Genomic DNA, 26,787 nt, shown 5'->3' with positions numbered 1-26,787 from the left:
CACCGTCAGTCGACTTCTTGTGCCTCCCCGGTGGGCCCTGCAGGTGGTATGCCACAGGGCCCGGGCACAGCACAGGATACACAGATGCTATCACAAAGCAGGGCCTACTTGGGAAATAAATAACTACATATTACCAAGGTCAATGAAGGAAAAAGTAAATTTACTAAAATATTTCTTTATTTGAAGGTCAATGTCATTTAATTCCAGCTAGCATCAAATAACAATCAGAAAAAAAACACTTGACAAATGTTACCTAATTAAAATTAACAGTAGATAGAAAACCATTTAGACTTTAAAAGAAATATATTAAGCAGGCAACAAACAGATCTAAAAAGTTGCAAATGGTGATTTTGTTAGATCTTATAAATAAAAAAAATCCCCAATATAATCATTTGTTCACTGTCTCCTTGTGATAAGCACATGGACAGAAAAGATAATCACATCTTAATATTCACAACGGCTATGTCTGTCCTTTACAAAGATTGTATCTTTGCAATGCAGCAGGTCAGGCAATCCCTTTTTCAAGTAATTTCTATTTTCCCCAAGTTATCAAAAAGTACAAGTGTCTGAGATAAAAATGTCACAAAAATGACAATTGGGAAAGCAAAAAGGCTTCTGTGGGCCGACCTGAAGGTGGGATTTTCACTTCTTGACCATGATGTGAAGATGATTTCGTAGCTTAAAAACCATCAGCCCAAAGTACCAAGAGCTACAGGCCACAATCTGGATTTAGTTTGTCACTACTAATAAACCAGGAGTTTTAGTAAAAAGAACATTTAGTAGTGTAAGTATAAAAGAATCAGTGCACGTTTGCTAACGTCATTGACAATGAAAATGTTCTACTATGCACTCAGCTCAGCTTTGAACCAGCAAAACAAAACTTAGTTTGTTTTGGTTTTTCACTCCTCATCTTAGTGGTTCTCAAACTGTGGTGTGCTCAGAATCATCTGAGGTGCCTGTTGAAAAGGGGCTATTCTGAAGCCCCGCCCCTGACTTTTGATTCAGGTAGTTTGAATTGGAGCCCTGGAATCTGCATTCTGAACAAGCACTCCATGACCCAGATGATCCACGGGCCACACTGTGAGAAACAGTGACATCCCTTTACCACATAACAACACAGTATTTACTGTTTGTGGCTTCCTAAAGTTTAAGATGAGCAAAACATTCAAACAGAGCACAAATTGGTACATTAACTGTGGGCATTATCCATGATGTAATTGCATTTCTTTTTAAAAGTGGCATCATAAGCACAATGACGTACACTAAAATTTAAAATCAATTTTGTATTAATCCAAGGCACCTGTAAAATACTTGCTGGTGTGAGAAGTTAACAAATTCAATTATACAAAATAGTACAGAAATGAAAGAATCCTGGCAGTGATTGGTTTTTCTACAGAAACATTTCTCTTTAGAAATGAACTAAAGTCAATGGTTTTGAGGAAAATGAACAAAATTTCAAATAATATGATAAATGCCCTGTGTGAACTGCTTTACTGAGTGATTTTCAAGCAAATTAAATTACTAAGTAAAAAAGGAAAAGAGATCTCTGCTCATGCTCTCTCCTAACAGCTGTCTCCACTGTGACAGGAATGACCACAGTTCCTCTTGAATTTAGCCTGAAAAGACACTGCATAGATGGGGCATTCCTCTAGTAAGTTCAGGCACATGTGACCAGGGATTTTTGTAACACTGGGTATTTTGCAGTCTTTTATCTCAAGAGGATTTCCCAAATTTCATACTCTACAACTTAAATATTCTTCAGGAGGTATTAATTTTTTTTCACGGATAAGAGTAAATTCTGTGATGATGGTGTCTCTGAAACATGAATTTCAAAATGTTAATACTACAAAGGGAAAACACTGGAGAAATATTTGCTATGCTGAAGTGAATGAAGCAGAGTGAGGACTCCCTGGGACCTTCTCACTCAGCGCCCTAGGGTAAGTGCTGACACAGAGGCTAACTGTTCTCACACACGAACTAGTCAGGTGCTCTAGACTCTTCACAGTCTTGGCATAGATTCTAGGCAGTAAACCCAACCTGTAAATGACATTTGAGAGAAATTTATGAAGGCTTAAAAGAAAGAAATAGAACTATTTTATAAAACAGTATTATTTTGGACTCCATGACAAAAAATAAGCACTTTAGGTAAAAGAGTATCTTGAAGCCAGCCAAAATAAGTCTACATCAGCTTCAAATACAAAATTAAAATGGCCCTTCAAAATGTCTTTTTGCAGACTGTCTCTATAATGCTTTGAACTACAAAGACCCCATCCAGCGAGACATTTCCAGTTAAACTTACAAGCAAGTTCTTCACAAAATCTTTAAAAGCATTAAAAAAAGGAAATCAGAAGTATTCATTCCATTTTTCAAATTTTGTCTTAAATCTTAACACTGCTTCTACAGCTTCCTTGATTCACAAGAGTATGCAGAGATACAGGGCCAGGGAGGGTGGGGCAGTGGAACCAGGCTGCAGCGCACAGCAGGACTGGTGAACATGAGATTTGGTCAGAGCGGCGCTCCGAGCTGAAATGACACGCTTGTCCCAAATAAGAGAAATAAATTCCTTCAGTGATGAATATAAATGCAAAAATTATTTTCATAATGTTGAACTGACCCCATTGGAATGAAAAAACATTTGAGAATATAAGCAACTGTAAAAATGAACAGATTAACAAGCAAATACTCATAAAAACCATTATGAAAGGAATGTTTTCACCTAAATTGTTTTTTGAAGCGCTTCTTTCCTCCCCAAATTTCCTTTAAAAGTGATATATATCATTGATAACCAGAAGGAAAAAATACTTTAATAAACATTCTGAAGCTTTTTTATCCCGCTCCTAAAGCTCTCAGACAAAATACTCTTTGATTTCAAAGGGAATTGCATTAAAGGATTGCAGGAGTGGGTGTTAGAGTAGGAAATTCTGACCTCTAAAAAAACTGGTTGCAACATAAACATGATGGGAGCTTGTAGCTAGACTTGTATTTGGGGAGGAGGGGTAGGAGACCAAGTATGCTTCTATTAGATGAAGAAACGGCCAACATCTGAGATTTAGGTGTAACTTTCAGATCTGAAAGGTAGCCCCCACTTTGAATTATTTACGGTCTTGTCTATCAATATTCTTGTCAGTGGATGTATTCTACTGGCCAGAAATTCACTGTAATTTAAATAGATTCACGTACTATGCACAAATTTACATGTGGTTGTCTTTGTTTTAAGGTTTATTCTGACTGCAAATCAATGTTTAAACAGTAATTTTATACAAAATTTAATAATTTAGACTCAGAAGCAATTTAAATACTTAAATTCCCTCAAAAAAAAGACAACGTTTTGTATATACATACATGATGCACACTTAAGAAAACGGAGGTCAAAAGAATTTTTTGGCAGCTGCTTCTTGCTGAGTCCTAAGGAAAAAGAAGAAAAAAGCTGAATATAGTTCTATATATTTTGGAAAAAATACTTGTCTTAAATTTCAAAATCCAATGTTGTCTACAGTATAGACTACATTCAGACAAGATGCACCCCAAACACGTGCAACCGTGTAAGCTCCATGGAACACTTGCTCAGTGTGAACCTGACTTCACAGGTGTTGCAAGTTCTGCTATGGACACAGACTACTGAGCACTTGAAATTAAATAACAGACAAATGTTGGGTTAAATTTCATTAAGAGACTTACTTGTACATAATATAGCCAATGAACAACAGCGTTTGTACCACTACAAAGATAATGAAGTGCATCGTAGATAAACATGATGGAAATGGTGGTAGTTCTGGGCATTTCGGTCTTTCATTTGATGGCTATAAGGCAAAGAACTTTGTATTACACTTAGTCACATTCTTAGAATAGAAAAGAAATAAATGTAAAATCTTTATAAAATTTATGGTTTACTACATCAGGGCAAGTCTTTCATACATTCAACTCATGTTTAACTTTTATTACCACGCTGTTTAAAGGGTAGCTGACCCCAGAAGGCCTCCCCTCTGTACTGGCCAGCCACTAACTCGTTGCCACCTGGCTCCATCTTCATCAGTGATGATGATTTTAACGTCCTTGAAGGTCATGGAAATTAGGTCACAGAATTCTCCACACACTCCCAGTTACACTGCCTTTACTGGAGTAATGATTAATAGTGCCCCCCTCACTCTCTGAAGTGCTCCTGCACAATGACACAGCTGCCCTCCCAATAAACAGCCTGGCAAACACAATGGTCTTCTCTTACCCTCATCCTCCTAGTTTATTTTTCTCCCTAGTTTCTTATTTCTCCTAATTTAAGCAGGTAATTAAATACCAGGCATAAAGATTTCACCAAGATATTGAGACAGAATGGCTAAAAGATTAGTAGTTCTCAATATGCCTACATCCACGGGGCGAAGTTCTTCAGTACAAATATATATCCCAATGCATCAACTTGGCCATTATAAGGGAAGCTAAAGTTGGAGTAAAATAACCTCAAGTACAACTAAGGGAATAGACAATATGCTTTGGATAAGAACTTATGATTAGTAAAGAAAACTACTAGGCCATACTTGAAAAAGACATAGGCTGTAACAGTTAAGAAGGGAATTATCCAAAAACACCAAGGGGACAAGATTAGCCGTTGAAGACCTAAATGCTCCCCCTCTACCACTCATAAGCTTATGATCTTGGGAAAGTAACTTTTTTCCCTAAAGGACAACAGATTTTAAAAAAGGTTTTGAAAGAGGGCCTCCCCTGCTGGCACAGCAGTTGAGCACTGGGCTGCGAAGCTGCCAGCAGCCTCTGCAGCACCGGTTCGATCCCCAGCCACCAGTGAAGGTCCCACATGGCGCGACAGACCTCTCCTGCTGCGTCCACTGCTCCCCTCAGCAGTTTATTTCGTCAGTCTGCCTGTTATGTTCCCCACTCTGGCTCTGGTGAATCCTCTCACCCTCCCGTGCTTCTGACGGTACCCAGTGATTGTATAAATAAATAATCTTTAAAAAAAAAAAAAAAAAAAAGGTTTGAAAGAGCTAAAATTCCACAGAAAATACAAGGGATTGGGACTTCTGCTCTGGTAAGGTAGACTGGTAGTGTGGACTGAGGGCCCTGGAGAAGAAAACTAGCAGAACTGGAGACAAACTCACCACCACTTGGTAAGTGAACTTTTCCTGACGGAAGGGAAAGTCAGCTAACAAGATAGCAAGAAATTATTAGACACAGTTTTGGAAAACACATAGGTCAGAGAAACAAACAACTTTAAACCAACCTTGAATCAGAGAAGAAATTAAAGTAGAAATTAGAAAAAGCTCACTGAATGGTAATATAAATACTCCATAGAAAACAATCATGGGATGGGAGGAGCAACTTCTGCTTCCACCCAGGAAGGGGCTAACCACTGTGGGAGGTGCCCTCCCACTCTAGACAACTAGAAAGCAAGAAAAAATAAACAAAACCATTTTAAAGGCTGCTGCCATGATAGTCACGAGGATTCAGACAAGGTGAGACCAGGGACAGCTCCAGCCTGCTACCTGGGGGCAGATTCTGGGCTGCAGTACAGGCAGGAGCCCCAGTTAGAAGCAAGTGATCTTGCTAGGTGGAAAAGACAGGGGTGTAAGCTTGGGACACTGATGTGGCTAGCACAGGAGTGACAGATTACAAGATCAGGCAGCTGTGCAGAGAAAGTTCTGGAGCTGTGCAGAAAGTCCATCACATTTTTGGCTGAACTTGACCTGCACGTGCGGGGCTGCGGCTCCCCGAGCTGCGCAATAAGCCACCCGAAGGCAACAGATAAACAGACTCTCAGAGCTCACATGAAGGGCTGCGAGCGGTCTGCCTCCCACCAGCATCCTCGGGTGGGTGCGCATTAGTAGTGGCGACACTTGAATTCTAAGCTAGTGGTTCTCAATCAGGGCAGTTTATCTTGCCACAGAACATTTGGCAATGTCTGAAGGCATTTTTGACTGGGAAGTGCTACTGCATCTAGAGAGCAGGGGCTGAGCACGCCGCTGCACACCACTCCTCGCGCAGGACAGCCTCCACGGAAGGTAGGGTCTGGTGCAGAACAGCAGCAGAGCTGTCTGAGGATCCCTGCCCGAATCACTGAACTAGACTCACCCAAACAAAGCTCAAAATGAGTACCCTGAAAGGGTCAAACTAATCCCAAAGACTTAACTGCAGACCAGAACAAAGTTGGACACTATCCAAAGACACACAACAAAATTCAACAATTTTTAACATAGAAGCCAAAATGTTCAATCAAGAAATAAAAGTACAAGTCTAGAAGCTGGACTTCTTTGACTCTATCTCGTATGCATATATGAGGAACTACCTCAACTTTAGTCTGGTGAAATTTACATCTAGTGTAATTAATTACCTGCATGGCTGGGTTTCTAACTGCCATCCATGATCTGCTTCTATTCTATCTCCAGTCTTGTGCAGAAACAGTCCTGCAAAGAACAGCCTTCCACATACTAGGTATCCGTTTTCGGTTAGGTCAATGTATCAGTGGAAAGGCTGGTTAAAAGGCAGACGGTAGGTATTTTGACCAGCTATTGCTAACATCTCCTTTCCCAAGTTATTCCATCACGCACATCCTATGGCAACCGAACAGGCTGTTGGCTTCCTCTAGTCTTGGCAACAGACTAGATACCGTTAGACCTCAGCTTTTTGTTAGACAGGTAAAAAATGGTATCACAGTAGTTTTATTTTACAGTTCTTTTCTGTGAGTAACCTGGGCATCTTTTCACATGTGGCAAGTCATTTTATGGTGAGAGCTTTTTCCATGTACAGGTTATTAATTTCTCCAGCCATTTTTTATAGGGTTATTCCATATGCAACTCTTAGTATTGGTTATTTCAAGAAGATTAGATTGCCAAGGGCAGAAGTAAATGCTACCAACACTTGTGAATTTTTTAAGGGTCTTTAAAACCAAAAAAATAAAAAATAAAGAAGGAAATCTTAGAATGATCAAAAAACATAAAACCAATAAATAACAAAAAACTTAAAACTTGAAAAACTTAGAACGTATCAAAGGTCTGTCTTCTAGTATTGTCTCATACATATGTTTAACTTTGGAAATATGTTACCTCTTTTTAATAATGGAAAAAAAAACAAAAGACAAAGTCCCTTAAAATATACATTTCTTTAATAGTACAGAGAGAAACAAGAGTTCTCAGCACCTGTTTATCTAAAAACGGATTTGTCAAGAGACTCCCTTTCAAAGTTGTTTAAAAATAGCATTACCAATAACAAGAGTTACGTGTGTTTGCTTTTAGGAAACAATTTAGGAAAAAAAGTCTGGGATGGTGATAGCTCCATTAATTGGAAGAGCAATTTATTTTTTTCATTCCATTCAACAGGCTATAGAAGCAATGAGGTAGACCATACTGACATACAGATCCTATGGAATAAATACTACCTTGCTATTAAAAATGAGAATCAGGGCCTCCCTGGTGGCACAAGGGGTTAAGACACAACCTATGAAGCTATCCGCAGCCACTACAGCACGAGTTCGATTCCCGGCCAGGGAGCTACCCACATGGCACAGCAGACCTCTCCTGACTCACCCACTGCTCCCCTTAGCAGTGTTTCTTCGGTCAATCTGCCTGTTCTGTTCCCCACTCTGTCTCTGGTGAATCCTCTCACCCCCAACACCTCTGGTCTGTACCCCAGCTCTTGTATGCATAAATAAATAAATCTTAAAAGAAAAAATGAGAATCAGCACTAACTAAAAGGGTAGAATAAATAAAAGGTAGAATTTTCAGTGGCGTCTGTTCTTCCCTTCCTGAAGAAGACTGAGAGCAGGAGGCTGGGGGCAGGGCTCACCACACTCCGCTGCACCAAGTGGTCTATGTCCCGTTTCACCACATGCAGGTGCTCTTTGATGTCGTTGAAGTGTTGCGTGGTCTCATAGACGCCCCCGGCGGAGCCCGGATGCTGGATGCCGCTGACCAGCCGGACGGTTTCACTCATGGAGTTCCTGAGAGAAAAAAATTCTTTAGATGAAGGAAATGCCAATGTTTCCAATGGTTGAGATCTATTTCTAAGTCCAATATATTTGATTAAAAAAAAAAAAGTAAAGAAAATCAGTATTTCAAAAACTGAATTGTTTTCAAGACTGAAAAATAATTTATGAAACTACAACTTAACATTATGTTTTATCTTTTATTATAAGTCATTGGAGGGCCTCCCTGGTAGCGAAGGCGTTAAGATGCAACCTATGAAACCATCCGCAGCCTCTGTAGCACGAGTTCGATCCCCGGCCAGCTAGGGAGCTACCTACACGGCGCAGCAGACATCTCCTGTCTTGCCTGCTGCTCCCCTCAGCAGTGTATTTCTGTCAGTCTGCCTGTTCTGTACCCCACTCTGTCTCTGGTGAATCCTCTCACCCCCGCATCTCTGGCCTGTACCCCAGTTCTTATATGCATAATCTTTTTTTTTCTTAAAGATTTATTTATTTATGCATACAAGAGCTGGGGCATAGGCCAGAGATGTGGGGGGTGAGAGGATTCACCAGAGACAGAGCAGGGAACAGAACAGACGGACTGACTGAAATACACTGCTGAGGGGAGCAGCGGGGAAGGCAGGAGAGGTCTGCTTCGCCACGTGGGCCACTCCCTGGCCAGCCGGGGACTGAACTCGTGCTGCAGAGGCTGCGGATTGCCTCACAGTGCATTGCCTTACCTCTTGTGACACCAGGGAGGTCCTGCATAAATAACCTTTAAAAAAAAAAAGTCATTGGGGAAAAAAACCCATAAGAGTTAACACTAAATAATATGTTAAAACCAATATTATAAATGGATACTGAATAACATAAGGGACTGTACTCTTAATGACCTGAAATCTTTCTAAGTGTTGAGTCTCTCTAGGTGTGCAGTGAAAAGTGAATACACCAGCCTTAAGCTCTTGAACCCTGCAAAGGTCTTCAGGACGGGCCTTGATCAGCCCCTGGACACCTTCCTAGTCAATGAGAGAATAGCTGGGTTGTTGTCTATCTGGGAACGTTTTGGGTCACATCAAGTAATCTGTGACAGTGTGATTTGCATTTTCTGTTTGCCTGGCACCTTAAGAGGGGCCACAGACTGAAGTTCAGGTGAGCCACTGGAGGGTTCCATGCCTATGTGACTGACTTAATAAACTCCTGAATGCCAGGCCTGGGCAAACTGCCTGGTTGGCAACTCTGTGCCCATGTTGTCATACGTCACTGTCTGCCACTCCACTGGGAGGAGAGAATTGTTTTCTTCTGATAAATCTTTTACTTTTTTAATCTAAATTTTACTCCAGGGAAATGTTAGATAACTTACTTACTCATCCATCCAAATTGAACTGTCAAAGACACTTCCCGAAATTAAGAGATGTAATTGGGAGTATGTAGTGTTTGTAACACACAAGTGTGAATATGGCAGATTTTCTGGGTTCTGTGAGTACTTGAAGCAAACCACAGACCCTATAGCTGGGTCCTGGGGACAAATGTGATTTGTCCCTGCAGTTCCTTCAGATAGCCCCTACTTACAAACCTAATTAGCTATTCGACTAGATGGAAGTATCTATCTGTTGAAATATGAAGGAAAAAACTGGTTTTTGGGGATACCGAATGATGGTGCGGTAGCAGCCAACACAGTATTACTTGAAGAGTAATTTTGACCTTACTCAACATCTTACCTCACTCACTGATTTCAGCATGTATCTCCACGCACAGTGTATTACAATATACAGAGGTAAGATAAAGAGCGCAGCCACTGCATATGCCCTTGGGATATGAGTCTGTAAGCAGCACAGTAGAGACTATTGTGGATCTCTAAGTAATGACAGAAACATAACTGGGCTATTTAGTAAGAAGGAAGAAATACATGTGAATTTCTACTTCTCAAAACTATCATTGCTTTACCTGGGTGTTCTCATAAAGCTCTATAAATGGCAAGTAATTTATGCCATTAATATTTATATTATGAAGTATCTTCAAGTCTGGGAACTTTCTGGATTTGTAGATAAGACTGGACTGGAAAAATGCTTACAACTACTGAAGCTCATTGATGGCTACAGAGGTTCACTGTACTATTAGCCCATATACCTCTGAGTATGTGTGAGACCGGCATTAAGTCTTTAAAAATCCTTAAGGGGGCCTCCTCTGGTGGCGCTGTGGTTGAGCGCTGGCTGCGAAGCTGCCCAAGCTGCCTGCAGCCTCTGCAGCACTGGTTCAATCCCTGGCCACGGGCGAGGGTCCCATATGGCGCGCAGACCTCTCCTGCCGCGCCCACTGCTCCCCTCAGCAGTGTATTTCGTTGGTCTGCCTGTTCTAATCCCCACTCTGGCTCTGGTGAATTCTCTCACCCTCCCGTGCTTCTGACTGTACCCAGTGCTTTTATAAATAAATAAATCTTAAAAAAAAAAATCCTTAAGGGTCTCCGTAAGCCCTGCGCAGCTCACAGTTCTGTCTCCTACTTCACTTTAAGCCTTTGTCTGTGATGCTCCTTCTAGTTCTGACCCCTTTCCTTCAAGAGTGAAGTCTAAAATGGAAAGCCTCGTTCAAGTATCTCCATTTCTTCTACATTTTCCTTCCCCTGAGTCTTCCCTGACAAATGCAACGACTACTCCTTGAATTAAAACACGCACACACACTCTCTCCTACCTCCTATCTATCTGTGTATGTGGAAGTTCTCCCTCACATAGCACAGACTCCTAATCCTATCTCTTGATTTCCTGAAGTGCCTTTGACAGTTCAATTTGGATGGATGAGTAAGTTATCTAACATTTCCCTGGAGTAAAATTTAGTTTAAAAAGGTAAAAGGTTTACCAGAAGAAAACAAAAAGAGTAACTTAAATTTCAGAATTACTTAGAAAGAAATAACATAGTACATCAGGGTGAAGAAGTATAACAAAAGTTTTTTAAAATTGTATTTGCAACATATGAGCAATGAAGACTTTAAAATCTGCTACAAAATATCTCAAATGCTTTCTGGAAAATTAAAAAAAGCATGTGTTGATTACAATTTCTTCTAATGGCATTCATACTGAAGAAAATTCATGTGAGTCTGACCTTTTCCACTAAAACCCAAATTAAGGATTACATTTTAATACTCCTAAAATACTTACCAAGACCATAGACATCTCAGAACATAATTTTCTCACATATTAGCATTTAGGAATATTGCTTCCTAGAAGCAGGAATTTGCTTATGTATAAGTGTATTTTTGATATACAAGGATTTGTCACTTAATGTGTGGCTATTCAATCATTTATTCATTTGCATGTTGATAAAAATCAAATTTCTGCCCTTCGGAGATAGCCAACTTAGCAGGGGAGCAACGTGGTGGGGCACATCTAGACACCTCTGACATAGCTGGCACCCGGAGCTGAGTGTCCAAGGACATGGAGGGTCCTGTGGGGATGGGCCGAGTGGAGGTCGCATAGGGTACAGTCTTTGAAATGGTTTCACTCACCAAGCTCTCCCTGCATTAGGTATGCTTGTACTATAGTCCTGAATTCCATGTAAGCTTATTCCCTTACAAAATTTTTCATAGGATTGTTACATATTACTTCATATTCTTTTTATGTTTTAGAACTCCACAAATACATCTGATGGTTAAGCAATTGCTACAAATCTCTTTTTTTTTTAAAGGTGCTAAAGGACATCTTTTCTAGCTTAGAACAATTTAAAAATTTTCACATTTGTAGTTTCAAAATACCCAAAGTTCTTATACTTCACATTCCCCTCCTTACAAAATGAGCCTAGACTGTGATTCCTACCCTCATGGAGGAATCTTACATACATAGGGAAGCCATGAAGTTAGGATAATGACATCACATGTCACTCAGATTTTTTTTTATAAACTTACTTCATTTCATTTACTTGTCTCAGAATTTCATGCTGAGTATTCACAACAGTATTCAGTTCTTGTTGTGAGATCTGCAGGGAAAAAAAAGGTGATTAGTCAGCTCAACAATCGACACCCTACAGGGACATAGTAGTAAGTCCTTCCTACTTCTCCATCAGAGGCTGACCAAGGCCCATTCACACACTTGGAAAGCTCACCTGTCCCTGCTGCCCTGTGACTCCTGCTCCTCTTTTAGAGAGCTCCTCTGACAAAGAGGTGACATATCTTCTCTGTTCGTCAAGAATCATATCTAACTGTCGGTTCAGCTGCTTGATTTCCAGATGAATACGATTCTGTCCTTCAAAGATTTGTCTCAGCTCACGATCTCCTACAGTCTCAAATATTTCATCCGCTAAATAGAAATTGCAAATTAAAATTAGAATCACCTACACATATGGAATTTTCAAAATACATGAAGTGACTGAAGTGCCAACATATACTAAAATTAGAACACCACCTAATTTTAAGTGCCAACATATACTAAAATTAGATCACCCAAACAATATATATGCAGATAATTAACACAACCATATTAAATTACTGGATCTCCTCCCCTCCCCTCCCCCCAATCTCTGGGGGCTGAACATTTATTTTAAGAGGTCTGATTTTTTTTTTAAACCTAAAAGTTGGTGGGCCTCCCCAGTGGCACAGTGGTTGAGCGCTGGGTTGCGAAGCTGCCCTCAGCCTCTGTAGCGCCGGTTCGATCTCCGGCCACCGAGTGAGGGTCCCACGTGGTGCGTAGACCTCTCCTGCCACCTGCTGCTCCCCTCAGCAGTGTACTTTGTCTGTCTGCCTGTTCTGCTCTCTGCTCTGGCTCTGGTGAATTCTCTCACCCTCCCACGCTTCTGACTGTACCCAGTGCTTGTATAAATAAATAAATCTTAAAAAAAAAAAAAAAAAACCTAAAAGTTGGGCCTCCCTTGTTGCACAAGGGGTTAAGATGCAGCACTATGAAGCTACCCACAGCCACTGCAGCACAAGTTCGATCCCCGGGCAGGGAGGTGACCCACATGGCGCAGCAGACCTCTCCCGACTCGCCCGCTGCTCCCCTCAGCAGTATATTTCAGTCAATCTGCCTGTTCTGTTCCCCACTTTCTCTGGTAAATCCTCTCACCTCCCAAATCCCTGGCCTGTACCCCAGTTCTTGTATGCATAAATAAATAAATCTTTAAAAAATAAATAAAACCTAAAAGTCATTTTCTCTTCCAAATTCTATTTATGTGAACAGGCAGAACTAATTTATGCCAATAGAACCAGGACAGCAGTTGCTTCTGGGGAGAGACAAGAAGGGTGAGGTTTGACATTAGAGCTTGAGGAAACTTTCTGGAATGATAATATTCTGTACACTGATCTGGGTGACAGTTAAACACGTATACACATGTCAAAATTCTTCATACTATCCACTTAAAATTGGTACATTTTACGCATGTAAAGGATAAAGGAGTCAAGAACAAGTGATTTTCCTTTTATACCTGAACACACGGAAAACAGATAATTTCATTTGCTTACTACAATGCTTCAGGATATACCCATATGTAATGCTTCAACAAATCCAAGAAAAGAAATATATCTTTCATTTTTTTCTTCATTAAGTCTGAATCATACTTGCTGATCATTAAAAGAATTATATACTACAGAGAGTTCAAAAGTTAGCCCCAGGCTTTATTTAATAAGCCTTGATCATCTGAACTGCTGGAGAATAATCCAGTAAGAAAAGCTAGCAAATAAAATGAAGTCACTCTATTTGGTCTTAATAAATATTTCATTTTTGATGTGCTACTTAAGCACACTTAAGTTCTTAATTACACTGGCTTAAACCAATATTTTAAAATATCTAAAGTAAATATTTAAAGTTCAGAATTCTGCTGAACGGTAAGGGGAGCCAGATAATCACTAACATTACTTGTAATAGTTTTGGTAGTTTTCAAGTGTTATTTCTACCTTAATAAGGTAATTGTGTGCCACCAGAAGGGAAGAAATAAACCTTGGATGATTTCACTAAGTCTTAACTATTAGATCAGCAATGTTGTTTCTAGGTTTAAGGGTCACAGAAGTAAATACAGCCCCTGTCCTTGGAGCTTACACCCCGTAGTTCAAAGCTGCTCCACTGGACCATGGTACTCCACACTGCACAACCCACTAAAGCACATGCTCACTGGTAAAAACCTCTATCTCCAGGTCCTTTAAAGATGGAAGCTTTGCTCATAAGTTGTTCCCAGCAATAACATAAAGTGTGCAGGGGCAGAGTGGGATGCAGGTGCCACGGCTCCTGCTGCAGTTGAGAAAGCCTCACTATGCCACACCTGGATGTCCCTGCAGGTCGGGGTGGTCCTTCTGGAATTCTTCTTTTTTTTTATCCAGTTCTTGTTGAAAGTGCTCAAATTCCTCCTGATACTTTTCCTTTTCTTTTTCTGAAATGTCTTTGTCTGCTGTAGGCTTAAAAAAAAGAAAAAAAGATAAATCTTAACATATGTTCTTTTTTTTCTTAACATCACCACTAGTTGAAAAGTTAATTTTAAAATGTTATCTCTTATTTAAATTTAGCCTTGTTATGAATAATTACAATACCACAAAATCACAGTCAGGCCACTTACTGTTTGCTACAAGTGCATTGTTATCTAATGCTTAGGACGCCATGAGGCAGGCAGCACAAGCATCTGCGGCACAGTGTGTCTCAGGTAGAGCAGCCTGCGCCAGGCCACACACAACTGGCAGAAACACGCAACCGGCAGAAACAAGATGCGAACTTCAAGATGTGAACTTCAGTCTTCCCAAATTTTCAGCTCCAATGCAGTATCACCAAACTGCAAATACATTTTTTGAAAAAAATGTTTATACTTACTGGTTCTTTTCCAGGCTCAGTCAATTGGAAAGTCAGAAAAGAAAGGACATCATGATCATCTACAAATTAAAAAAATAAAAATATAATAAACATAAGGAAAATAGCAAAAAAGTAGCTAATTTGGTGGAGACAATAGTGCTTCGTGAGCTTGGAGACAGACATTCATCTGAAAGATTTACATTAAAAAAAGCTAAAATTCATTTTCTTAAATACTAAACTAGAACAATTAGCAGGGCTTCACATATGACAGGTGCTTACTAAATGTCTGACAAGGCAACGAACACATAAATCAATGGTCAAACAAGTCCAAACTCCTAATTGTGGCACCAAGATCCTACCATATTTCCCCACAAATCTCGTTCATGTCCTAGCTGGATAACATGAAATTCTGTCTTTCGTGTATTTCCTGAACTTATCTGTCTCTGAGGGTTTCTTATAGCACCTGCTATTTTTGGCCTCACTTTCTTTCTACAAAGTTGATACTATCCTGTCCTGACTTACTGGGACAGTCCTGATTTATCCATGTTGTCCTCGCACTAAAAGCATCCCTTTTCTTCTCATAGCATCCTCAGTTGGATAATGATTGCTCTAGCTGTACATCATCCCAATTTGATTTCCTTATATTAACAGTTTCATTTTATCTAAAATAGTATTAAAAAAGCAAATTAATTTCAAACTGTTTAAACTGAAAACAGGGCATCACAAAGCAAACTACTTAACACTGAATTAAAATGCCAATCCTGCCTAGTCACATCCATAAAGCCAGAGAACTTAATTCAAGCTGTGTGGCAATCTCTATGCTAGCTGTCATATTTTGCAGGTCTACAAATGTAGCCAGATTAGAGAAAATTGTAAGCACAATGTATACTCTCTCCCTCCCTGTGTTATTGTAAAGAACAATTCATGTATCTGGAAATAATATCATAGACAGCACCAGATAAACATAAGGTGGCATGAATATCAAATGATAAGCTTATGTATCACCACATGCAGGAAAAAAATGGTAAATATAGCTTAAGGTTTAGTCCCAGTAATATTTTCTCAGGCTACCAAACTCATTTAAATATAATATGACAATTCTGAGGTGCCCATAACTTTTGGCAATTAACCATTTAGAGCTTCAACTTTAAATATGACTCCTTCACTATAAAACAGCAGCCAAACTGAAGCGCTAACAGACATGATTATAGGGAGCCCTAGACGACCAGGGCTGTGTACCTACAGAATGTCAGTAGAGAATCAGCAGTCCTAAGAGCAAAAGACTGGCACTACAGATTACAGGGAGCTTACAATTAGACTTAAAAGGTTTAAGTAAAAAAGTCTGCACATCTCCAAAATACAACATTCCCCATAAAACTCAATCACAACCTTTTAATATTAAAAGAGATCAAGATTTACCTGCAAGCCCTCCTGTTGCAGCAGATACTGCAAAATGCCCTTGGGCTGGGACAACCATATTTTCCACTTTGGCACAAAATTCATAATCATTTTTATCTGGTGTGAAGCCATTGTTGATCATTACCTAGAAAGACAGACTGAAGTTACAGCTTTCACAATAGACACAGTAAGATGAAATTCAAGTACCCAGTTTAGGACTAAAACTATCTAATCTTTACATTGGATATAATAACCAACTATCAAAAAGGTAGCCGCTTTCTCTGAATATCATAAAGGTAATCCCTTGTTCCTCACTTAGTATCATTAAAACAAGAACCGTCAGTTAAGAAGATGGTTTTTGTCCTACTACGCAGCAAAGGCTTACAGAGAAAGCGCTGATCGTGTTACATGAAAATCTGTATGAAAACAGAATATGGTTCACTTTAGGGAGACACGATTGCCTTCGCTAATGGTTCATCCATAAGAGGAAGAAGCCTTTTTCTGAGACCCAGTGACAGAATTAAAATAGGCTGAATTTACAATTTTCATTGGTTGAGAATTAGAGTCCCTAATTAGAAGAATGAACCAGGATATCTACCATGATCATTCCTGTCTGCTCAGTCAATAAACAGTGACCTTTTTCAAACTGATAATGGAGTGCCTTACAGGTCATTCGCTTCTCTTCCTTTAACTAGTAAGCTCACTGAACTGCCATAAATTAGCAGAGATAGCAAAAGTGACAGAAGTCGTACTGATAAAAAGGCAGAAAGTGAAAAAACTAACATGTGAGTTTCTACTCTGCACCAGGGTAAGAGCAATTCCATCATTACTTCCAGACGTAAAGTTTTGAGTGTGATACTGGAGTCACACAGGGGAAATGCCCTACTGTAACATTTTTTAGCAAGATAGTAAGATAATAAAACACTTTTCATTATGAAGCGTTAATCTCTCCATAATGAAAACATGTGAAGTGCTACCAATTTTCTAAAATCACCTGCCGTTCAGTTGACTAATATTCATCAACTGTTTCCTCTGATCAGTGATGTTCCTATTTCAGTTTTATCATTCACCACTGGCACACCTCTGAAGTCTTTCGAATCAAAATCAACAACCAGTAAGACATCTGTCTCTGAGCTAAAAAACAAACAAGTTAATCACAAGCGAATTACAAAATTAAACACTTTCGACTGTTCAGTGTTTTTTCCTTAAATTTTCTTATTGTCAAGTTCTAACTCTAAATTAAAGAAGGGACACAGTGTAGTCATCGTACTTTAAGTGTGGAGGAACATCAGGACTGTGACTACACAGGTACAAAACAGCCACTGATTAATGCCAGTAACATTCGTTTGAGACCATCAGTGACATTCTTATTCATCCTCTAGTTTCAACTTATTGTTAAACATTGCACTTGCAAGATACAAAGTCTCTTGTTTTGACTACCTTTTTGCCAGCATGTCTTCCTGGTCATACACAGTAACTGGCAGGAACAAGATACTTCCAATGGTGAAACAACTGGGACAAGCTAAATATTATATATATTTTTAAGTACTATCTTCATAAACAGTTCTTGAGTACAAGATTGGAGACTATGAGGAACACAGGTATAATAAGGTCTGCACTGGAAGGATACAATCATCCAACTATTTCTGGAAACTGGGATAGGGCTCACAGTCTGCAACCATGAGCACCGTGCGCCTGCATCTGCCACACCAGTGTCTGCGCTCTGTCCTATGAAGTGTGACTCAATGATGATCCTAATGAAAATGTACAGATGTGCAACAAGTACAGAGGAACTCAAAGCCAAGTCAATCATAATAGGCTGGACTCTTCCTCTATTTTGAAATGTATAAATTTGGAATTTAAGACTGAGCTAATATAAGGTTTTTCAAAGAATTTCCTTTTTCAGAGTGTTATATGGAGGAGTATGAGGTTAGCTTGTAATTTAGGGAAAAGATAAAAATCAAACAAGATATTCTTTACTTCTAAGTATTATGTAATCAAGTCTAAGTATTGTGTAATCTTTAAAAAGCAAAGTTGGCGGGCCTCCTCTGGTGGCACAGTGGTTGAGCGCTGGGCTGCAAGGCTGCCCGCAGCCTCTGCAGCGCCGGTTCGTTCCCTGGCCGCCGGCGAGGGTCCCACAAAAAAAAAAAAAAAAAAGCAAAGTTGGCACTGCACTGTGATCTTAGTTACTGTAATTGACAGCTGAATAGATCCACCTAAATATTACCTTAAGCTCAAATTGTTTACAACTAAACTCATTACAAGCCCTCTGTCTTCCCATCCCTCCCTCAAACGAACACAAATACGTGCTTCTTGGCTAATTAGCTGAATCACTTAGTTGCTACACTTGTCCTGAAATTCAGGATCTCTCACTCCACAACTGTATTCACCCCCAGGCCCAAGCAAACTAGTGCTAAGTCCTATAGTGCTGGAGACCAGCTCCAGCTAGAAGTCGTGTCAGGGATCTCAGAAAGGAGAGGACGGAGTCGGTGAAAAATCTTTTTCCCTTTCTCTCGGAGGGCTGAGGGGAAGTGGAGCAAGGTAGGAGTGAGGAAGACACAGACACCTTATTTGGTGCAAGTATCTCCTGCTGAGGGTCTCAGCGGGTCTTTATTTATACCTTAAGGCGAGCGGTGGGATTACAGCAGTGTAAGCATTGAGGCAGAACAGAAACAATCAATACATATTTTCTCATGAACATGCAAAGACTCCCTAGGTCTCACACCTAAAGGGCAATTCTCTGGTAACCTTAAGAACAATTAGTTTCCTAGGTACAGCTCATTTACTAACATGATCAATCATACATGACAGCACAACATTTGGCATCAATTAAACTTTCTCAGTTATAAAGTGGGTGTAAAATTCCTATTCTATATTCAATTACTAAAATCATTCTCTCTCCTAGCGCTCAATTAACTTGGTTAATAAATTGATTACTTCAAAGTGGTCTGAAATAACTCATCATATCTAAGTAAGTTCTACTGAAGTCTAACTCCTAACTAGAAATTCCTAACCTCCACAGGGCCTGCGAACTATTGACCTCTTGCAAACACCAGGAAATGTACTGCTGGTGCAAACATGCACCCCCACCCCCCCTCCCCAGGTGTCAGGTTATGGCTTCCAAGCACAGTTGGTTCAGGGCAGCTTGTTCTCCATAGTTCTCAGGGCGGGAACATTTCTTTCCTAGCTATACCTTTTGCATTATTTACTTTCTTTGATACTAATTCAGGTGTAAGAATAACAAATCAATTAACGTCTAGGTCTAGGTCCCAATTGGGTTTTCATATGCCAATTAATGACTAACTTCTGCATTAACCAAGAACAAAGAGGAGAGCTTTAGCAGGCGTTGCCATGGAGACTCCCTAGTTCAGATCTTCTTTGAGAAGTGCAAGAACTCCCCTCTTCTGGGAAGTACAACTTTCCCTCTTCCGGGGAGCACAGAAACTCCCCGCTTCTAGGGAGTCTCCCCAATGCCCGGACCATGTCAAGAGACAGCATGGGAGGTGCAGCCTGCCGCACTAAAGTCTCTATCTCCTAATCAACATTGCACCATCTTTCCTTTCCCTGAATTCAGACCACACGCAGGGTCTTGAAATTAAGAAACTGTTGGGCTTATATCATAGTTCTTTTACTCACTGGGTCTGACACTGCCCAAGTTACAAAATCTCCCACACTGAATTTCTCTATGGTGTAGAGAATGAAGATGCCTACCCTACAGGGTTGGTGGAAAGAATAAATGTGAAACTGCATGTAAAGTATGAGCCACTGAGAATCAAGGAGTCTAAATCACTGCATCCTTTGTTCCTTTCATAAATACCATTGTGAGAACCCTGATGCCTAAGTCATCTTCCTCACTGCAAATATTATCATTTCACTTTTCTGCTTTAAACTCTTTAAACAGTTCCTTAATGGATAAACTTCATGAGGTATACAAGATATCACTGCCTCCTTTCACGCTCACTTCCCATGGATCTCCTCTATCCTTCAGTCATACCAAGCCACTTGCCTTTCCCCAATTTTTCACCTTCTCTCAAGTCCCGATGCCTGTTTTCTCTGCTCAGAATAGGCACCCCCATCTAGGAAATTCCTTCTTCCCCCTCAAGGTGCAGCTCAACTCTAAGAAACTTTTTCCCTCTCTCACTTGCCAGTGTCATAGAATTTTAACCCCTAATCCCTTAGTAGTGTCTGTGCTGAAACATTTATCATGTAGCATAGTAATGCTACATAGTGTCTCCACTACTGACTATAAGCTCTCTGGAAAATACGACCTGTCTTACTCATACTTCTATCTTGAAAACTTGGATATTTACATCATGTAGAGCCTAAACCTTTACTGACTAAATGACCTACTGGCAAGGTTTTACAACATGAGGCCACTTAGACTAAGCTCTAAAGCTAATTCTGTTCACTTACAGTACCAATGATGAACAATATACAAATTTAATGCATGTAATTTTCATCAAAGATTTAAAATGAAAAGTCACACCAGATGACTGTTCATGTAATTATCTCTAAAGCATGTTACTTACTGTCAGTGTTTTCTGGTAATATGTAATCTTTGCCCGGACAGGATAAGGTTTATTTCGAAAGTCCCTCTGGCAGCTTGCTAAGGCTTGATTAGCACCATCACTATAGCCCAAGGGAAAGGAAAACAAACAGGAAACTTAAGAGCCTCACTATTTAAAATGATTAATGTCTAAGAAGATGAAAATACTATGAACTTATTGTTTGAAGGGATATTTGAAGCCATTTATTCAGAGGACAAAACACTGATGCACAAGTTTTTCCTCTGACTCCTGTCAGGACTCTGGATGCATGGAGCCTGACATCACTGAGTGCTGGTGGCACCGGGAAAGTTCTGTCCTCCATGAGACTAGGGCAGTAGCTCTCGACCCAGGGCAGAATCAGAACTCCACAGGGAGCTTTTAAAACTTGTAGATTCCTAGATCTGCCCTAAATCAACTAAAGCAAAATCTCAAGGAGGAGGCCTAGACATCTCTATTTTAAATAGCTCCACAACAAGTAGCTGTGGTGAACTATCACCACCGGGGCTGAAAGTGACAGAGCTCAGAAACAGCGAACAGCAGCACAGATAGGTAAATTTCCTTAGCTCACTCACTGGCTAAAAAAGTAACTCCTTTCATAACAAACATGTAAAAATAAAAAATATACACATCTAATTTATAAACATTATACTGAATACTTGGGGCTTTGAGAATCTTTAAGGAAAGATGAGGTAGTATCAACTGCTTAGTCATTAGTTTGGTGAAGGCTCTGAAACTTATTTTTAAAGATTTTTTTTTAATAAAGATGAAAAAACATGGCTAATGGCATCATTGAGAGCCAGGAACATTTTATAAACCTTTAAAAGAATTAAGTCATTTTAAGCTAAATAACATTTTCATGCCTGAACTTTCAGATGGCCCACAGAAAGAACATTAAAGCAGACCCAAATTAAAATACATTTCTACTAAGTTACAAAATACATCTTTAAATAAAAAAATCTTATTTCATTAGGAAGAGATTCAGACTTGAAACATTTTCTAAAGCTTTCAAAGAGAAGCTGACATCAGTAATAATTTAAGAAACACACACTTACTTTTGATGGTCGTAATGGATTTGTCCATTGTTGCCTATAATTACTATAGCAGGATTATTTTTCTAAAAAATAAAATGTATTTAAATGTTTTAAAGTCCTTAAATCAAAAAAAAAAATTTAATCATTTTAGATGTGCTGTCAGGTCGCTTACATCTCTAAGTTTCCAGGACTCAAAATTTTAAAACAATACAAGAGATTTCTACTTATTTACAAGAGATTTCTACTTATTTAGAAGAAATTTAGTAAATTAGAATCATTCAAAAATAGTCACTTAATATCTCAATAAAGTCTGATGTTGTGCTCTATCCTTGAATAATCAAACTGAACATATATTTGAGAACACAGTGAGCATGCACAAGAGTGGACTTAATAGCAGCTTAGTTACAGGAGGACTAACATGGCCTCAGCATCCAGGATCATTAAAGTTCTCCTTTAAATTGCTAATAATGACCTCTGAAAAATCATTATCTAAACACTGAGCTGCAACAAAGATCATTAATCATACAGCTGCCAAAGCACAGGTAATGTTCCCAATAAAAAGTGTATTTTGTTCTTAACTCATTTAGGAGGGACCATCAGAGAAAATGACTGATCAAAACAAATTATTAACATATAAAAAGATATTAATATGCCAGCTAACAGTAGTAATGCACATGGTTATTTTCTTGAAAACAAACTGTAAGAGTCTTCTAAACACTACTAGTTTCATTGCCTAAACCTAAAAGAATCATGTTTGGGGCCTCCCCGGTGGTGCAGCAGTTGAGTGCTGGGTTGCGAAGCTGCCCACAGCCTCTGCAGCGCCAGTTCAATACCCAGCCGCCAGGGCAAGGGTCCCACATGGCATGCAGACCTCTCCTGCCACCCGCTGCTCCCCTCAACAGTGTACTTCATCGATCTGCCTGCTCTGCTCTCCCCTCTGGCTCTGGTGAATTCTCTCACCCTCCCATACTTCTGACTGTACTCAGTGCTTGTATAAATCAATAAATAAATCTTTAAAAAATAAAAAAAAAAAAGAATCATGTTTATCTGTCAAATTCCTAAGCACACACAAGGTGGTGCAAAGTTCTGAGTTACAGTTTCATTATCACCTCAAGTTGGTGCATGACAAATCATGCTGTCAACCTTTAAATCTATAAAAATCCCAACTATATAAAGACTAACCTTCTAAATGAAACTACAGCCTGAGAGGTACTCTACAATTAAACTGACAGAAGTGTTAAGTCAGCTAAATTTTTTACAAATTAACTTTGTTAGCAGATACATTAAAGTAGGTAACAACAAATATACCTTTCCATCATTGTCAAAAGAATCAAAAAATATTCCAACACCATTCCACATATCAGCTGATCCAAACACAGGACCATCCAAGCCTTGATTTTCTGTATACCAAACTGCCTGTAAATATATAAAAGGAAACATTTAGAGGCTTTTGTGCACTTATGTACATTCTTTCAAGTTAAAGAAATGATCATACCAGGCCATCTGCTCCAATTCGACCTCTTCCTGTCACTCGAAAAGTGACCTCGATTTCCCAGTTCTCGAAGGCTGCTTTTGTCTTTGTCCACACTGATCCTCTTTGGCTTTTTAAAGATGGTGCTATTCGAATTTGATCTGAACTTGGAATAGCATCTATAACACAAATCAGGGAAGAAAAGCTTTAAGTTATAATTAGGTAAAATTCAATGAACCATTGCCAAACTGTTACACATACCTATAGATACCTAATTTTAACTTAGTAATCTGTAAAATAATTGTGTTATGAAAAAATATTACAGTTACAGTTTCATCACTGAAAATTTTAGGGCTTTTGATCACCTCCTTATCTTCTGAAAAGTAAAACATCTCTGTAAAAAATAAATAAATAAAGCTACAACCATACACTAAAAATTCAAGGGACAGAAGGAAGGAAATTATAGCTTAAAGAGCAAACCAACCATTTGATTGTCAAAATATTCTCTTTCAAAGACATAAAAGAGTTGCATATTATTTTTTAAAAACTGCAATGTTTTTTCTGTTTACAAATGTTAGGAAAGTTCAGATTGTGAAAAGAACATACCATAAAAAAAAATCAAAAGATTTATTTCTAGTTTCAGTTCAGTTGTGTGGTTTTGAGCAAATAATTCTCTTATGGGGGTTCACCATATGTTCACCGTAAAACAAAGGAGCTAGGCTCAATCACTTCCACATACATGCTAAAAGTTATATGCAGAGCCTTGTGTATATATATTCTTCCAGGGTCAACTGAATTTCAAGTCAATTTCAGTGTGAGCAGGTTCTCAGAAAATAATGATCCTCCAAATGGTTCACATCACCTCCTCCAAGATAGGTTCAAGTCCCAAATATACCATTTACTGACTCTTTGATCATAGACAAGTTACTCTAGTTCTAATAACCTCATAAGCATACAAGTTCTTACATAAGTGCATATAAATACCTGAATAAATGTTAGCATTCCTAATATTGAACTAGATAATTACTAAGGTACTTATCAGGCCTAAATTTGAACCGTTCTGGCATGCCCTCTCAGATATTAACCCGTTCTAACATTCATGCTGGGATATGACTGAATTTTCTTTTCACAGGTAGGAAAAAAAAAATGGATGAAAAGACACTCTGAGATACTTTGGTAAGATCACTATTTGTCACCATCACTTTCAACGCATAAAGGCTGGGAGGCAGACATCTGGAAAGAGTGCGGGACACAGACCCAGAATACCTGGATTTGAGTTCTGTTCTACACTAGCTATGTCATCTTTCTGAACATTGTCATCTAAAGACAGGTGATACCTGCCTTACTAGTAAGGCTCAAATCAGAGAAGGAAGGTGAAAGAACTCTGAGGCCTATAAAGGATTACTAATGGCTGTTATCATTTTTGCCCTTATGGACCCAAGGATGTGTACTGACAGTACTAAAAGGTCATTAGAGTTAAGAAAGAGAAACACCATATTTCTTCATTTGGGGATGAATATAAAGTACTATTTGTAATTTTAAATCTCTCTACTTTAAGAATTGTTTTAAGTAATGGAGTTCAGGAAAAAATGAAAAGGGAAAAAAATGATCAATTAAGAAGAGTGAGACTGTAAAAATCCCAGTCCCATCAAAGGGAAGGAAGAGAGCCACAGCAGCGATTCCCAGAGCCAGTAGGTAGTAGCTAGAATACTAATTTCCTTATTTTAAACCCAGTCTAGCCATACAACTTTAAATCATCAGGTATATTATCTGGCATTTCCCCCAGGAGATGGCTTAACTGGTAGCAAGCTCTGTAAAGAAATTTATGGTAACTAATTTGAGTAACTGAATAACATTCCTAATTGGCTCATATAAGTGAGAGAGAGAAAGAGAAGAGCAAGCAGGCAAGGAGGTGCAGAAGTGAAATAATTCATCACCACTGCTGAAAAATGCATCATCGCTACTAAAAGAAAAACAGAAAGTCCCCAAACTTGTGTCTGGTACACCCACATCATCTTTGTAAAAACAATGTTGCCTTGATTATAAAAAAAAAAAAAAAAGCCCAATAATATTCCCTTCTCAGAGGGCATATAATGCATGTCTGCTGAGTAACAAAATAATTGCACTGTACTTCAAATACTTAATGACTTGGTCATTAAGTCAAATTGCAATTTGCACCTTTTAATTACACATTAATTTCAGTGAAATGGTCCTTCCTAAAAATGTGCCTCCTATTCAGTAATTACTTTCCAGACATGGAATCTTTTGTATACAAATCTTAAATAAATGATTGCTTAATTACACATAAAAATGGAGTTCCAATTGCCACCCTACAGAAAGGCATTCTATGCTTGTTTCTAAGAGTGTACCCGATGGTCACTGAGCAGAACTTATAGCATGCCAAGTATAAGGCTGATTCCTTAGTCAGCAGTGACACATCAGCACTAAAAAGTAGATGTGTTTAGTTTCACATATGTAAATGTCTAGCAAGGCTCTATTACTTACTAACCGTGATAAACACACAGAATGAATAAAAATATGGGGCATAGGTTATTTCAACCCCTTAATCCCCCCCAAAGGTTGTAGATATGCTATCCTTCCTCTCAAGATTCAGAAACCACTACCAGCAAATATTTTCCTTCTATTAACTCAAGGGAATGTGACTATAAGTTACATAACGTGTTAACACAGGAGAAAAGCTCAAAGACCTACACCAAGTCACCAAGAGAGGCAAATGTAAGGTGCAGTTCAAACAGGACAAGAATGTCCTCTGACATGAAGACTTAAATTACTATGTAAGCACCATATGCCATCTCTGGGGTCTTCAGGGAGCATGCACAACAACCTGAGCATTACCCACTGCTAATATCCGAGAAAAGAAAGCGGGGGAGGGCCCCGAGAAAGCGGACAAGGAGTCGGGGGGCTGCTGGAGCAGGTATGAGGCTGGGACGGAAGGGGGTGTGGGATGTCTCCCCTGGAGACGTGGAGTTAGGGTGAAACACGATGCCTACAAGCGGGTTTAAGGCAAGTGCAGCAAGTAACAAAACACCTCTAGATCATACGGAAAGAACCCAAGAGATCAAAGAACGGGGGGCACGAGGAAGGGGGGCGGCCAGGATAGGGGGCTCAGAGGGGCTGGCAAGCGGTGGGGATTGGAGGACCAGAGCCGGCCTGCAGAAGGGCTGCTGAGCAGGGTCCCCTCCACAGCGCAGGGGTGTGCGGGGGGGGGGGCGTGGAGAGGGGTGGGCGCACGGCGGGAGGGGACCCCGGCCCCCCGCCCCCGGCCCCGCTCACTCCCGGCGTGGGCCCAGAAGGGCACGGTCCCGTCGCTCTGCACCAGGTGCGGCCCCTTGAAGCTGTATTTATACTCGAAGCGGCGATGGGGCGCCGCGGCCGGGGTGCTGGCGCCGCCGGCGGCCGCGGGGTCGCCTCCCGTGCCGTCGCCGCCGACGAACCGACTGAGCGACAGCAGCAGGGCGCAGAGGAGAGGCCGCGCTCCGGCCCGGGAACCCCACCGCCTGGACCCCGCCATCTTGGATTCTGGGACGCGGAGGCCGGCGGGAGGGGGAGGGGCGCGGAGCCGCGGACAGCCAACAGGGCGCTCGCTGATTGGCGGAGCCCGCGGGACCCGGGGCAAGGTTGAGCCCCGCCCCCGGCCCGCGCTCCCCGGGAGGCCGCGTTCTCC

The 26,787-nt window shown here is 40.1% G+C and overlaps 1 protein-coding gene across 2 annotated transcripts; it reads right to left on the bottom strand.

The window, feature by feature from the left end:
* Nucleotides 1-176: 176 nt before the first annotated feature.
* On the bottom strand, nt 177-26,643 carry LMAN1 (lectin, mannose binding 1). Of its 2 annotated transcripts, XM_037508456.2 has the most exons (14): nt 26,397-26,643; nt 23,127-23,281; nt 22,940-23,047; nt 21,653-21,714; nt 20,583-20,682; nt 16,075-16,198; nt 14,677-14,735; nt 14,138-14,270; nt 11,993-12,186; nt 11,796-11,866; nt 7,786-7,939; nt 3,679-3,800; nt 3,343-3,405; nt 180-2,037 (listed from the first exon to the last, which is right to left on the bottom strand). In XM_037508456.2, exons 1-13 carry the CDS (start codon nt 26,632-26,634, stop codon nt 3,369-3,371), a joined length of 1,557 nt encoding a protein of 518 aa, XP_037364353.1. In that variant the 5' UTR covers nt 26,635-26,643; the 3' UTR covers nt 180-2,037; nt 3,343-3,368. The 2 variants fall into 2 exon arrangements, with proteins under 2 accessions (XP_054549981.1, XP_037364353.1); XM_054694006.1 differs by having other exon boundaries at nt 177-3,405.
* Between the last annotated feature and the right edge of the window lie 144 nt (nt 26,644-26,787).

Source organism: Talpa occidentalis, unplaced genomic scaffold (assembly GCF_014898055.3).
Source record: "Talpa occidentalis isolate TD23 unplaced genomic scaffold, MPIMG_talOcc4v2.1 talOcc4.13, whole genome shotgun sequence".
NCBI classification, from domain to species: Eukaryota; Metazoa; Chordata; class Mammalia; order Eulipotyphla; family Talpidae; genus Talpa; species Talpa occidentalis.
This window is presented reverse-complemented; position numbering and strand designations above follow the sequence as displayed.